Source organism: Poecilia reticulata, chromosome 1 (genome assembly GCF_904066995.2).
Source record: "Poecilia reticulata chromosome 1, P_reticulata-male-v2, whole genome shotgun sequence".
NCBI lineage: Eukaryota > Metazoa > Chordata > Actinopteri > Cyprinodontiformes > Poeciliidae > Poecilia > Poecilia reticulata.
In genome coordinates, this window is record NC_088830.1 from 12199017 (window position 1) to 12211374 (window position 12358).

A 12358-nucleotide genomic window follows, 5' to 3' on the forward strand; every position below is an offset into this window, starting at 1 on the left:
CAGATGTACTGTAGAAATCAAACGGCTGCAGCTGATTTAGCTCTCCGAGAGAAGCCTCTTGCCTTCAATTTACACATGCAATCTTTTTGATACAAGATACCTGCCTTACCTTTCACACATTTACCACCATTTTACATTGCTAATCCTAACATGAGTTTCTAAACATACAGGAGGCTTTTTTTATTATCTGCATTTGTAAAACAATGCAGGACAGTATGTGGAAGATTTGAGGTGTGGGTCACTACACTAGCAAGGACAAGAAAACAATGCAATTTTAAGTTTAGCCACTTGTTTAACTGGAACCACAGAAATATTTACAAACTTTACATGAGCTACAGTGGCATAAATGGGAAATATTCCAAATAAAACATGCTCTCAGAATCCAGTACACAGAGAAGGTGCCCCATTAAAAGCTTAAAATGCCGACATGGTCACATTATGTAAACATACTGTAGAAAAAAGGTAATAGTGATTAAACTGGAAGTTCTCCCAGAGTCCTGATTTCGTTATAGTCCTTCAATGCATTTGGTAAGGTGTATATCAACCTGGACATGTGTTGACCGTGTTCTAAAAGTATTCAACAACAAAACAAAAACATTTCCTTTTTTTTTGTCCCCTCTCCTCCCAAACACAATATCTGGCAGTCGTTTTTTTTTAAAGTTATCGTACAAAATTCAGGACTGCAAACAGACAGCGTTTAAAATAAATAACTCCAAACAGAAAACATGCAAAAAAACAAAGCATGCAAATAAGAATACAAAACAAGCAACACACAAAAGTAAAAACCACACCGATACTGACTTATAAGAATTAAAATGCACACAAAGAGGAAAAAAAGGGGGGGGAGCTGCTTTTTTTTTGTTTAGGGTCTAAAGGCCACCTGTTAAATCAGCGTCTGGTCTTGGTGTACACCGAGCTGTAGGAGCTGTCCACTTTGGGACAGAACCGCTTGGTGTGGGCTCTGGCCCCCGTGGCGCCGCATAGTGGACACACGTACTGGCGCAGGTAGGGACACAAAACCTCTCCAGCCTGGTTCTTCAGCCAGTGGGATCCGTAGACCAGCTCGGACTCACCGTTGTGTTTGCAGAAACTGCAAAATTTGGAAGAGGGGCGCGCAGGCGGCTCTGGAGCCGGAGCCTTGGAGCGAGTCGCGGTACTCCTGCGGTCCTTGGGGCGACACCTTGGACCAATCTGTATCTGCAGCGGATCGGCACTAGCCGACTCCGGTGCGAACCGAAACATATCCTCTGGGTTCAGCATAGCCGCGGTGCCAGACAGCAGGGATTCGCAGGATTCTGCGTTCACGCGTATCGACGATAAAGTTCCGCTGAAATGATCGGGTTGGGAGTGATGCGCATTGAGATCTGGCAGGACTGAATCCGCGGTGCTGTTCCGGCGCAAGATCTCTCTGACCGTGTCCGACAGTCCCATGTAGTCCCTCCAGGGCTGAAAACTTTTGCTGTTTGACTCCATGAAGCGCGGCAGGTGGTGAAAGAGCCCCAAAATCATGCCATTCATTCTGTCTCCTTCCCTGGGTTTGTTTTCTCGTCTGCCTGGCGATCGAGTTGTTTTTACCAGAAAGACGCGAAACGACGACAGAAAAGTGCACCTGGGTGCGCAGAGACACCTGCGATTGCTAATTAGGCACACGAGTCTCCAGGAGTGCCAGCAGCCAATCAGGAGAGCTCAAGCGCAACGCGTGCGCCTCTCACTGTCCTCCAATCATAGCATATTCCACATGATGCCAGATGGTTCTTGCCACGCATGGACATTTAGAAACTTACATCTCTACCAGCTTTTCATTTTCAGGATGTGATTGTTATTGGAAACTTTGGCGTTTTGACTGAACCATGTCAGAGTGGCAGGAATGTTCTAAAACTTTGTTGTTGGATCATTTCAGGTCTTTTGTTTACTGAAGCGCCACAGTTATAGTTTAGTAAGTTTTAATGGCGTTTATAGAGAAATACACCAAGTTAGTGTAACGCAGAAACATTTCCAGTGTAAATCTCTATTTTAAAAACTGAATACTTAATGTCAACAAAGTGATACACAAATAGGACAAAAATAAGCACTGATAGAATTAAATATACAAGATAAAACCCATCCTTTTTTTTTTTACTTCCACAGCTCATTCCCATTTCCTACTGTGAATGTTCCTGCAAAAGTGCTTATTTCCCCTTTTTTCTGCTTCCATTAAGTATCCACATAACTCTACAAATTACAAATTTTGGGCAAGAAAATTGCTTCCCAGACGCAGTCATATCTGTATCAGGACACTGTGCTCCCAGAATGACAGGATTTATGGTTTTCTCCCTGACCCCCAGCCTAGATGGGCCTACTTCCAGATGTCCCATACAAGCTGAAGGGGATTCATTGGGACAAGTTTATTATTCATATTATAAAAAACTCTAGCACTAAAGAAAATATCGCCACTGTAATTGCCCTTTAAACATGTTCATTGCCTTTTATTAATATTCCTATTCCCTCTGTGTTGAGGGATTATTATTAAAAGGCTGCTATTTGGGCATTGTCAGAAGACTGCATTTACATTAAAAAAAAAATTAAAGAAAAAGCACTTCTTGTCCTTCCAGATTAAGACTGGATAATCGTTTCTTTTGCTTTTGAATTTAAGTTAGAAATCAAACGTCAGAAAGCAGTCATGAGACTGGCGGGGCCTCGGTCAGAAGACAATTTTACTTTTAGTAAGGTTCAGTGAATGTCTCACAACATCAGTCAGCTGTGCATAATGATCAACAACCAGGTTTTAAAACAAAAATAAATGCTTTTATTAAATTTGTTAAAAAGACAAACATTGAAGGTGGTACGTGCTGCAACTGTAGCAATTTGTATCACGACCAGTTCAAAAATGAAGGCCAGGTTGTGTGTGGTCTCCTGTCAACGCCGCCCTCCCACATCTCCGCGCGGTTATCAGCTTCTCTGGACCTGCAGAAGAACAACATTACTCAGCTTGATGAAGATCTGAGCTTAGTCAGATAATTTTATGAAGCAAAACTCTTTCAATCCTTAAATTGAGAAACTCATCATTGAACCATCTGCACAGCCGGTTGGCCAGGAGACGGTAGGGGCAAGATGGAGCCGCTGCATCACAGGAACTCAAAACACAAAACAGTGTCTTGCAGTACAATTTGTACTTTTTCACATTATAACTAAAGATCAACATAGTTGTGAAGTTGTGAAAGAAAAAAAAACAAAAAAAAAACAGCCCACATCACCTCTGTAAATACATTAAATTTGACCGACTTAGTAGCAACACTAACTGGTTATCATATGGTAGATTGAGAGCGGAGTACAGCTGAGGTGTGCTGGGGGTTTGAACTCTGACCCTTCCCTCATGTAATCCAGGAGCAGCAACATTCCCAGAGTCACTGGGCGATGGGCTGATGGGAAAACAGCCGGATAAGTTGGCTCCTCCCACACCAGAGAAATCTGCACCACAGACAGGTGACAGGTGAAACTATTGTGCTGGACATAAAACATACAAGCACTCAGAGTCAAACGTCTCAGTCTGGATCTTCATCCAGTCCCTTGCTTATGATTCCCAACACGATCAAGTCTTACTCACTGAAAGCACTGCTGTCCCTCCGGTTTGCTGCTTCTTTTTGAAACAAAGGTGAATCACACAGATACTGCTGCTTTAAGAACAGGCCCCGTTGTTGTTCAAAGTCACGGCGCTGTGGACAAAACAAGTTTTTGTAGGATGATTTCAATAAGTGCTTGATTTCACAGGCAAGGTCTCCCACGACAACAAACTACTTAATTTAATCTATGGTTTAATCTATGGCTGAAACAAATAATTATTGAAATAACTGAGTTTAGGCCATTTGCTGAAACATTTAGAGCAGTAAATAAGCCAAAACTGTACAAAAAAGATTCACATTTTGCATTTAACACCTTTGTAAATATGTTTTACAGACAAAACCTCTCAAGTGGCTTAGTTTACATTTTAGCCAATAAAATATTTTCTTACTTAAAAAATATTTTAAAATGTGTATTTTAATGCATTTCTAATATTGTATAAAAAAGGGATAAATGATAGAATGAAAAAGGAAATCTGTAGAACGTACCTTGCTCTCATCTGATTAATCACCAGAATAATTGATGACTGATAATCCTAGTTCAACCTCAACCCCATCTTACCTCGTGGCTCAGCCGAATGGCAGCATCGGTAAACGCTTGGCGCTCCCTTTCAAAAGTCCTCCTCTGACGAGTCAGCTCTGCCCAGGATATCTGGAGACGTTCCCACTCCTCCAAAAAGTAGGAATTCGAGAGTTCGGACGGGACTGTGGAGACCAGGCTGTCCTACGAGAAGCAGCCAAAGCGGGTCTCCCTCCAACCATTCACAGCTCACCGGAAGTTTTAATTAAAAAAAAAAAAAAAGGCGGCAGATACCTGCAAAAGCTGCTGCTGCAATCTCACCACCTCCTGACTTTCTTTCAGTTCGATCTCCAGCTGAGCCATTAGCTTATCGTGGTCGGTGCCAGCAGCCGTTTGACCTGCAGACGACGGAATCATTTTCTTGCGGCTTCCGACGACTGGTTTGGTTACAAAACACCTCAGGAGATTCATTGTCGGCCGTTCACCTTCAGACAAGATGCTCTGCAGCTTCTTCTGCACCAGCCTCCAGCTCTGAACCACTCCTCCAGTCAGATGCTCGCCAAGCGCCGCTTCAGTTTCATCCAACTTTTTCTCTCCATCTTGGGTAACATCCAAAAACTCTGGCAGCCACTTAAAAAAAAAAAAAAAGATTAGAGTGCTCACTCCAGGTTATATACTTTTTAGCATACATCACATTTCTTCTTCTATAGTTAAAAAGGCTTGCCCTGACCATTTATAAACTTGTTTGTATTTATTTAACTGATGTCTAAAAGTTAACTTTACTGGGACTAAAGAACCGACCAGTTTTGAACACAGAGTAGTGCTACGTGTACCTACTGATGCTACTAGTATTTAATAGCATTTCCCTTTCTGGACTGACCCATGGACCCACTGGTGCCTTCTCTGACCTGCTCCATGTCGACTCGCAGTGCGTGCAGCAGAGTGGTGAGGCTGTGGCGCAGCTTCATGGCCTCCCTCAGCTCGGCCTCTCTGCGCTCCAGCATCAGGCACAGCGCAGCCTCTTCTCGCCTGCTGGGAGGAGAGGAGAGAGCTGCAGTCTGAAGGAGGGCTCCAACTCAAAAGGCCAAAACCTCAGCGACCTTCAACAAGCAACCGTCCAGATACCTGGCAGTAAACCTGACCGATTTGCCGAGTTGCTCCCTTTTGCCTCTGCTCCCAGGAGGGACGTTTAATACGTCTATGGCTGCATCAGGAGCAAAGAAACCGATGTGATAAATCTTATTGTAAATAAGTCTGTTTGAAATAATTCTGGAGTCTCACATGGGCCTTTGTGTCTGTCTGTCAGATGGGTGAGCCTCTCCTTCAGTCTACTGCAGAGCATCTCTCTGCGCTTCAGCTCCACCTCCTGCTGACTGCACTGCAGCTGCAGACGGGAACTCTGACAGGAAGGACAGCGTCACTTAAGGTAAACTCAATCAGGAAGTTTTCGCTCTCGAAACAACTGGGCTTACTTTTAAACGCTCAGATCTCAGATCTGCCTGAAGCCTGGCCACATGCTCATCCGTCACTCTGAGCTGCTCCTGTAAGATGACACAGATCCATGAAAAAGTCCTCACGCCCTTTGACCTTTTGCATTTTTTTTTGGTTTGGGTGCAAAGGGGTGTTGTGCGAGATATACCAACGGAGAGCATGGCGTATTTGTTTTCAGTCAGTTTTACTCCAATTCCCGTAAATAAAACCCATCTGTATTTTTTTTTATCTGGCAGTGAGAACTGATGTCCAAATGTCAAGGTGAATCACAGCAGAGTTTACTTTCACAAGTGGAGCGATCCAGCTTTCGTCATGACGCTCCTCCTCATGCACATAAAACCGTAAGTTGCTTTGATTTGATCGTTTCAGGAAGAGATCAGTGGAACTCGATAACATACTGAAGAGCCAAATTTGACCCTCCTTGTTTAAATCAAAGCACATTCATGTTAAAATGGCCTCAAAGTCCAGACTTGAACCCATTTCTAAAAATCTGTGGCAAGATATAAAAATGTATGTAAATGTCTCCCATCCATTCTGACTGAGCTAGTGCCATTCTGCAAACATGCACCACAATTTTTAGAAACTATGCATCATTTTTCTTCCATTTCACAAATGTGTATTATTGTGTTGTGCTACCACATAAAACACATTAAGAGTTTATGGTCATGACTTTACAATAAAATGGAGAAAATGATTAAAGGCTGTGAAGTAGGCTTGATAGGACAAGTGGTTTTGCCTAGTAGTTGAACCTTTTTTGTTTTACCCACCCTGAGAGAATCTGCTTGGTCTTTGCAGTCCGGTTCGTCAGCCCACCAGGAAGTGCTCGGGTCCCTCTGGAGATATGAATCTGCAGCCCAATTTAAACCAAAACAGAAGGGGAAAAAAGGAGAACATTAAGGAATATTCAGTACTAATGTAGATAAAGATATCAAGGTGCACATGAGTGATAAGTTCAAATGAAACCTGAAAGTTCCTGTTTTCCACCAACTTTGCTCTGGTCAAATCTGTACGCCATCTAAACTCACATAAATTCACATTTATGAATTGAACACGGAGAAACTACAAGCACAACAACGTGATAAACAAACCATACATTTCAGGTTAACACGCCCATGTGTATATTTCCAACCGTTGTTAGCAGTCAGACTTGCTCACAGCTGCTGCCGCTTTTATTTCCAGGTGACAGCACTTCTGCTAATTACTAACAATACACACGAGGAAGGGCACGCTTTGGAGTCAATTTAGCAAGACGTTTCCTCTAATGCTCCGTATTAGTAACTACTTCTCACTCAGGGTTCCTCCTGAACGCGTTACAGGCCAAGCTGTGGAAAAACGCACAGCAAAGAGGGTCACGACAGCGACCCTCGTTATGGGGCACGCTTGGCCGGGCTCTCTGAAAGTCAGCGTGTTCAACACATCCGGAAGAGCTGAAACGGCTTTGGGTCAGAAGAGTCGCGTGAAGTCAGCGTGTGTCATTAATTATTTTAACAGGATTAGACGACTACACACGGGGAAATGTCATATTTTCTCAGAACATTAGGAGTCATGCTGTAACACCTTATTTAACAAAACGGTAAAAAGAACAAAACACACGTGTTGCAAGTATATATATTTTTTTATTTATTTCCTTTCATACAAACACATCGCATTCATCACAAATCATTGAGGTGACAGGTAACAGTAATTCTTGTGGCTTTGTGCAGATTTCTAGTATTTGACAACACAAAGCAAATCCGGTCCAGCAGCTCCCCGTCACAGCAGAGAGTCAATCCAAATACAATCAAATGATCGGTTTGAAATCCAATTTAGTCCAACTTCACTCATAATTTGGAAAAGCATCAAAATATACACGACTACTTTTCATGAATGCCTCAAGTCCTGTCTGCCAAAAAGCAGTCACAAAGTGACGCTTTCAAAAGTTACCTTCTGGTTTTGCCGTGGAAAAAGTTACAGGCAGCATTTCTGTAGTTTCCTAATCACCGGAACGTTGCACAGAAAACAGAGGCGAGCGCCAACAGACAACAGGAAAGATTTTTGGTTGATTCCAGCGTAAAAAAAAGCGACGACACAAACAAAACCGAAGGATTTCAATACAGACGCAAGCATTAGTGCAATGTGAAATAAATTAAAAGTTGTTACCACTATCCAAATAGTGTAAGGCCTTTACGTGTTTCTTATTTTAAATCAAAAGATTCAACAAAAGGACTGATAACAGGTGAGTGAAAGAAACAAAGAAACAAAAGAATAACAACACAACACTTATCCTAATGTTAAAGTATGTCATGTTGTAGTACCTCAGGTTCACTGGGACACTTTTACTCTTCACTTAAATACTTGAATCTTTAAAAAAAACAAGGCACCGGTACAGTTAGTTGGCCAGCAATGTAGTTGGACATAATTTCCTTTTTAAAATGTTTTACAGAGATAAATTACACAAAACGGTTCAGACGGAACAGAACCTGTATTGAATTTACGTTTAACATCCCTCCACCTGCCCTTCAGAAGGGCACCGACTGAAAAAAGCAAACAGCAGTAGCGGTCTGTAAATAGATGCCGGACATGTTGAGCACTTAGGCAAAGCCAGATTAATCATTAGTCAAGTTAGTGTCAGGAACATCTTCTGCTCGTTTGTTGAACAAGTAAGAGTTCGGCCGTGCTTTTGCGTAACAGATGGGAGATATGATACCATTATAGTTTTGGCAAAAAAAAAAGAAAAAAAAAAAGTAGATCGACACCAACCCCCCGAAAAACCTTCAGCACCGAGTGTGTTTTTCCTCCCTCCCTCCCTCCCCCCCTCCCTCGTGAGGAGCTGCAGAACAAGTCCACGACGACGCAGACGAGAGGTGAAGTGAAGCTTTGACGAACGAGAAATCCTTCATGTTCCTTCTGCCACTGGAAGAGAGCAGAGAGAATCAGACGTTTATTATGATTGATTTAGACTTTGGTGTTCCAGTTTTATTTCGTCACGGACACTAATAATACTTCTGTTGCCACAACAGGGCAAAACCCATTCAAAGCGAAAATGTCTTGTTGTTTTATTTGGCACCTGTGGCGTTTCTCGGCTCACATAATTCTGCAGACGGCAGAGAAATTTCCAGCACCCGTTACTGCAACACGGTAATTACTAAACGTTACCCAAACATGTCTTAAGCCTTTCCACATCATGCCTTTCACATATAGGTTGCTCATCCAGCCTGAAGGAAGAAAAGTGGTTTATGAGATTTCCTGTTTTGTAATAGAAGGCAAAAGAGCAGAAATACCACAATGTGGAACTGCTGCATATTTCCAACATGAGGAAGTTTTTTATATATATATATATATATATATATATATATATATATATATATATATATATATATATATATATATATATAATGTTTAAAAAAAAAAGGAAAAAGTTTGTATGCTTGCAAGTGACAGTTTCTGTTGAAAGTAATAGCAACTGAAAACAATGCAAATATTTCATGCTTTTTTTTTCCTATTCAGGTCTATTGATACATTGGTCTGGATCAGAAATGCACCATTTACAGTTTTGGATCTGATTTCTGTTCTTCTATAAAACTTTGACCTTCCGATATCAAAATTAGCCAGTTCCATTTTCTCTTTGAGAACAGTAACCAAAAACAAAAAACAGAAGAAACTAGCCTCCTTTTTCTGGGCTGTATGTATTTACATTAGAAGCAGAGGCGATGCCACACTCTGTGAGGGAGAACCGTCACTGACAAGCAGGGTTTTATAGTTGTCCTCAAATGATGTCCAAGTAAATAAATCACACCTTAATGTGAGTTTTCCATGTTTTTTATTTGGTTTTTAGTTGGATTAACATGGTTAGCCAAAGTCTCTGTGTATATTCTTTTGGGGAAAGTAGATCCGGGTCTGTTCAGCGTTTCGAAAAGTATCTTATCTGATTTTAGTTTTTCCAGGTGTGGAAAAATAAAACTGAGCTTTAAAAAAAACTGTTGCTTGTTGCGACTTTTTTTTTTTTAAACAATTCAAGCTTTATTTTTGATTTGCCAAAACACACCTCGTTTAAAAAAAGGTAACATTATAGTACTAGGGAAGTGCAGATCTTCTTCCTAATCATCAAGGTAACACTTACAGGAACTCACAGAACACAAAATAAATAAACTTGTATTTATTTATTTATATTTAGTTATTTTGAACTATCTCATCACTCTTAGACAACAAACTTTGCCTCATATGGTTGTATTTGTATTATTGATATTTAATACCTCAGATGAGTAGCTTGTCAGCAAATAAGCAATTTCCCCTTGGGGATCAATAAAGTATATTCTATTCTAATACTAAAATATTATGTTATGCCAAACACAATCAGAGCTGACAGTTATCTGACCAACAGTCACTGACACCATGGAGAAGGACAGAAATTTCCAGAAGACAATGGCTAAAGAAGTTGGCTCTTCAGAAATAAGACTGCTTATTCATGTAAAGTTGGGTGGAAGGAAAAAGGTTTACGAATAACAGCAAATCTCAGTGTTGAAAGGATTGCGAAGCAAACCTCATTTAAGAGATAGGGGAAAATTCACAAGTTGTGAACTGAGGATGGAGTCGTATTCTAATTGACAAGAGGCATCTGAATCCTCTACAGATGGCAGATACCTTAGCATTCACGCTAATCCAGGTCTAACAGATCCGTATTTATCTGATCTCCTTTGAGTGTTTAACACTAAGATAATCAAGTGTTAAACACACTAAGATATAGTGGGTAGATACACAAGACAGGTTGCTTTATACAAAGCAACCTGTCTTGAATCTGGGACCTTGAGACTAGGGCTGGGAAATAAATTAATAGCAATATGTATCACAATAGACATGTGATCATTATCAATAGAATTTTTTTAAATATATATATCCAATCATTTCACTGAACTCTGATCCAGAACCGCACAGCATCTTGGGAGATGTAGGCGAAAAGCTTTAAGAGGTTGACTATATGTCAACCTAGTTGGTGACATTAACTACATAGGTCTCTTCTTTGGTTATGAGCAACAACTTTGCCGTTTCGCATTTTGCAGATATGATAAGTGCTTAAAAAAATAAAAAAATCTAATAATAAAAAAACAACAACAACAAAAACAGCCTGGAGTGAAAGAAGATGAGAAAAAACAAACAGCTCAAGAATAAATTGTGGATAAAACAGTAAAAAGTCACGTCACCAGTTCGGCCGTATTTCAGATACTTAAAACAAAAACAAACAAACAAACAAACAAACAAAAAACTATCGATATAAACAGTTATGAAACCCTTGCCATGACAAGTTTTTCAGCCATGTCGCCCAACCTTATGTAGAAACAGCAGAATAATGAATAAACAGTATATAAAGGTACTACTTGGCTCCTCCCAGTGGCATAAAGCGCCACTTAATGTCTTAAAAGTCGTCTTACCTCAGAACAGTGAGCAGGACTTTGGGGGTCTGAAGGGATTATCGCTGGACGGGACCCCCATGAGGAGCGGGTCCTTGTTGGCATTCTGAATGCAGAAGTTTTTCAGCTCGGTGGCAGCCTGGGACACCTGCGGAGCCCAACATATGGTGTGGGTGTGAAAACATGACCAGCATAAACATGAACTGTGTGTGTCTGGGGTCCCCTGTGCGCTCAGGATGTGCCCGTTTTCTTATTTTTCCAACACTAACTTTTGCCGCCTCTGCTATTTTTTGCATAATATTTGCAAGGAACGGAGCCGCGGATCAGCTGTGGTTGTACCTAAAATGTTTCATTTTCATTTATAGGCCCACTCATTTCCAGAGAGCTTGACTTGTATACATACGCCTTTGACTTCAAAACTTCGAAGTAGCAGCGAGTTACTAATATTTCAGCTACGTGTTTTGTTAGCTTGGCAGCAATTCAGAAAATCAACAGAATCCACTTTTTTCGTGATTTCTAAACTTAGCTCCAGCGTTGAAAAGAAAAGTCTTCCGCGTTTGTGTGTCAGCGGAGGGTTCGTACCTTGATCCTCCGGGTACTGGCCTCTAACCGGAGCTGCTTCACGGCTCTCTGGGCGATCACTAAGTTGCTGCTGGCGTTGTTGTTGGACATAGCGGCGGTCGTTGGTGTTTAAGAAAATCCAACTTTGTTTCCTTTGACAGCTGCCTACAACCTCAACGGAAGCGAGACCTAAAACTGTACTACACCCAGAACTAAACTGGGAAACAGCGCAGGAAGGTTGCCATGCCCACACCGCGCTATCCGAGCCCTCCTATTGGCCAGCACGTCCATCAACCACGTAATCTTCCCACCGTTCCCAAGGAAACGCCCATAAAAATATGGGCCATTATTTTAAGTTTCCTAGACAGCAAACAGGGTGAAACGTGACCTTCAGCGGTTGTTTGCCACCTCATTTAACTTTACACCCGACTGGGAACGCTTACAACGAACTGCTGCTTTATCAGTTGTGTAACTAGGTGAACCTTCCAACTAATTCAGAAATAAAAATGAACAATAATCCTATAGCATTTTTTTAACCACAGCAGATGCAGTTCAGAATCAGCTTGCCCTTTGTTTCATACCTATGCACAGCCATTTCATGCCTTCCTTCTTCTGTTTTGAACTTACAAAAACATTTCAACAAGCATGTGGCAAAGGTGAACAATCAGTTGCATCAAATCATTCAGCAATCCCTCCTTCCTTGTGCCATTGTGGACAATTAATTGCATCAAGTTGTTGTTTGTATTATTCTATACGACTGTAATCTGGATAATGTACAAAGTAAAAATTGTGATTAAGTGTTTCAA

At 41.2% G+C, this 12358-nt stretch overlaps 3 protein-coding genes across 5 annotated transcripts; all 3 read right to left on the reverse strand.

The window, feature by feature from the left end:
- Nucleotides 1-272: 272 nt before the first annotated feature.
- nanos3 (nanos homolog 3) lies at nt 273-1775 on the reverse strand. The gene has a single exon (XM_008410541.3). It carries the CDS (start codon nt 1516-1518, stop codon nt 889-891), a length of 630 nt encoding a protein of 209 aa, XP_008408763.1. The 5' UTR covers nt 1519-1775; the 3' UTR covers nt 273-888.
- A 987-nt stretch (nt 1776-2762) lies between these two features.
- On the reverse strand, nt 2763-7034 carry LOC103465553 (afadin- and alpha-actinin-binding protein). 3 transcript variants are annotated; one of them, XM_081606172.1, is made up of 13 exons: nt 6701-7034; nt 6571-6622; nt 6375-6454; nt 5589-5657; nt 5398-5515; nt 5242-5320; nt 5025-5148; nt 4602-4746; nt 4411-4514; nt 4159-4320; nt 3584-3692; nt 3279-3398; nt 2763-2943 (listed from the first exon to the last, which is right to left on the reverse strand). In XM_081606172.1, the coding sequence occupies exons 2-13, from the start codon at nt 6620-6622 to the stop codon at nt 2861-2863; spliced, it is 1245 nt and encodes a 414-aa protein (XP_081462298.1). In that variant the 5' UTR covers nt 6701-7034; the 3' UTR covers nt 2763-2860. The 3 variants fall into 3 exon arrangements, with proteins under 3 accessions (XP_081462298.1, XP_008408754.2, XP_008408744.2); XM_008410532.3 differs by having other exon boundaries at nt 3279-3447; nt 5025-5145; nt 6701-7032; XM_008410522.3 differs by having other exon boundaries at nt 3279-3447; nt 6701-7030.
- A 169-nt stretch (nt 7035-7203) lies between these two features.
- Nucleotides 7204-11817, reverse strand: LOC103465545 (guanine nucleotide-binding protein G(I)/G(S)/G(O) subunit gamma-10). The gene is made up of 3 exons (XM_081606177.1): nt 11574-11817; nt 11013-11139; nt 7204-8499 (listed from the first exon to the last, which is right to left on the reverse strand). The coding sequence occupies exons 1-2, from the start codon at nt 11661-11663 to the stop codon at nt 11014-11016; spliced, it is 216 nt and encodes a 71-aa protein (XP_081462303.1). The 5' UTR covers nt 11664-11817; the 3' UTR covers nt 7204-8499; nt 11013.
- Nucleotides 11818-12358: the final 541 nt, after the last annotated feature.

What these genes read in the sequence shown, in the direction of transcription:
- nanos3 (XM_008410541.3), bottom strand. Translation starts at nt 1,518, where the DNA reads ATGAATGGCATGATTTTGGGGCTCTTTCACCACCTGCCGCGCTTCATG.
- LOC103465553 (XM_008410522.3), bottom strand. Translation starts at nt 6,622, where the DNA reads ATGGCGTACAGATTTGACCAGAGCAAAGTTGGTGGAAAACAGGAACTT. An exon ending in ACCAAGCAGATTCTCTCAGG is followed by an intron (nt 5,658 to 6,374) that starts GTGGGTAAAACA and finishes GTCATCTTACAG; the next exon opens with GAGCAGCTCAGAGTGACGGA. An exon ending in TGCGAGTCGACATGGAGCAG is followed by an intron (nt 4,747 to 5,024) that starts GTCAGAGAAGGC and finishes TTTTTTTTTAAG; the next exon opens with TGGCTGCCAGAGTTTTTGGA.
- LOC103465545 (XM_081606177.1), bottom strand. Translation starts at nt 11,663, where the DNA reads ATGTCCAACAACAACGCCAGCAGCAACTTAGTGATCGCCCAGAGAGCC. An exon ending in CCAGTACCCGGAGGATCAAG is followed by an intron (nt 11,140 to 11,573) that starts GTACGAACCCTC and finishes TGGGCTCCGCAG; the next exon opens with GTGTCCCAGGCTGCCACCGA.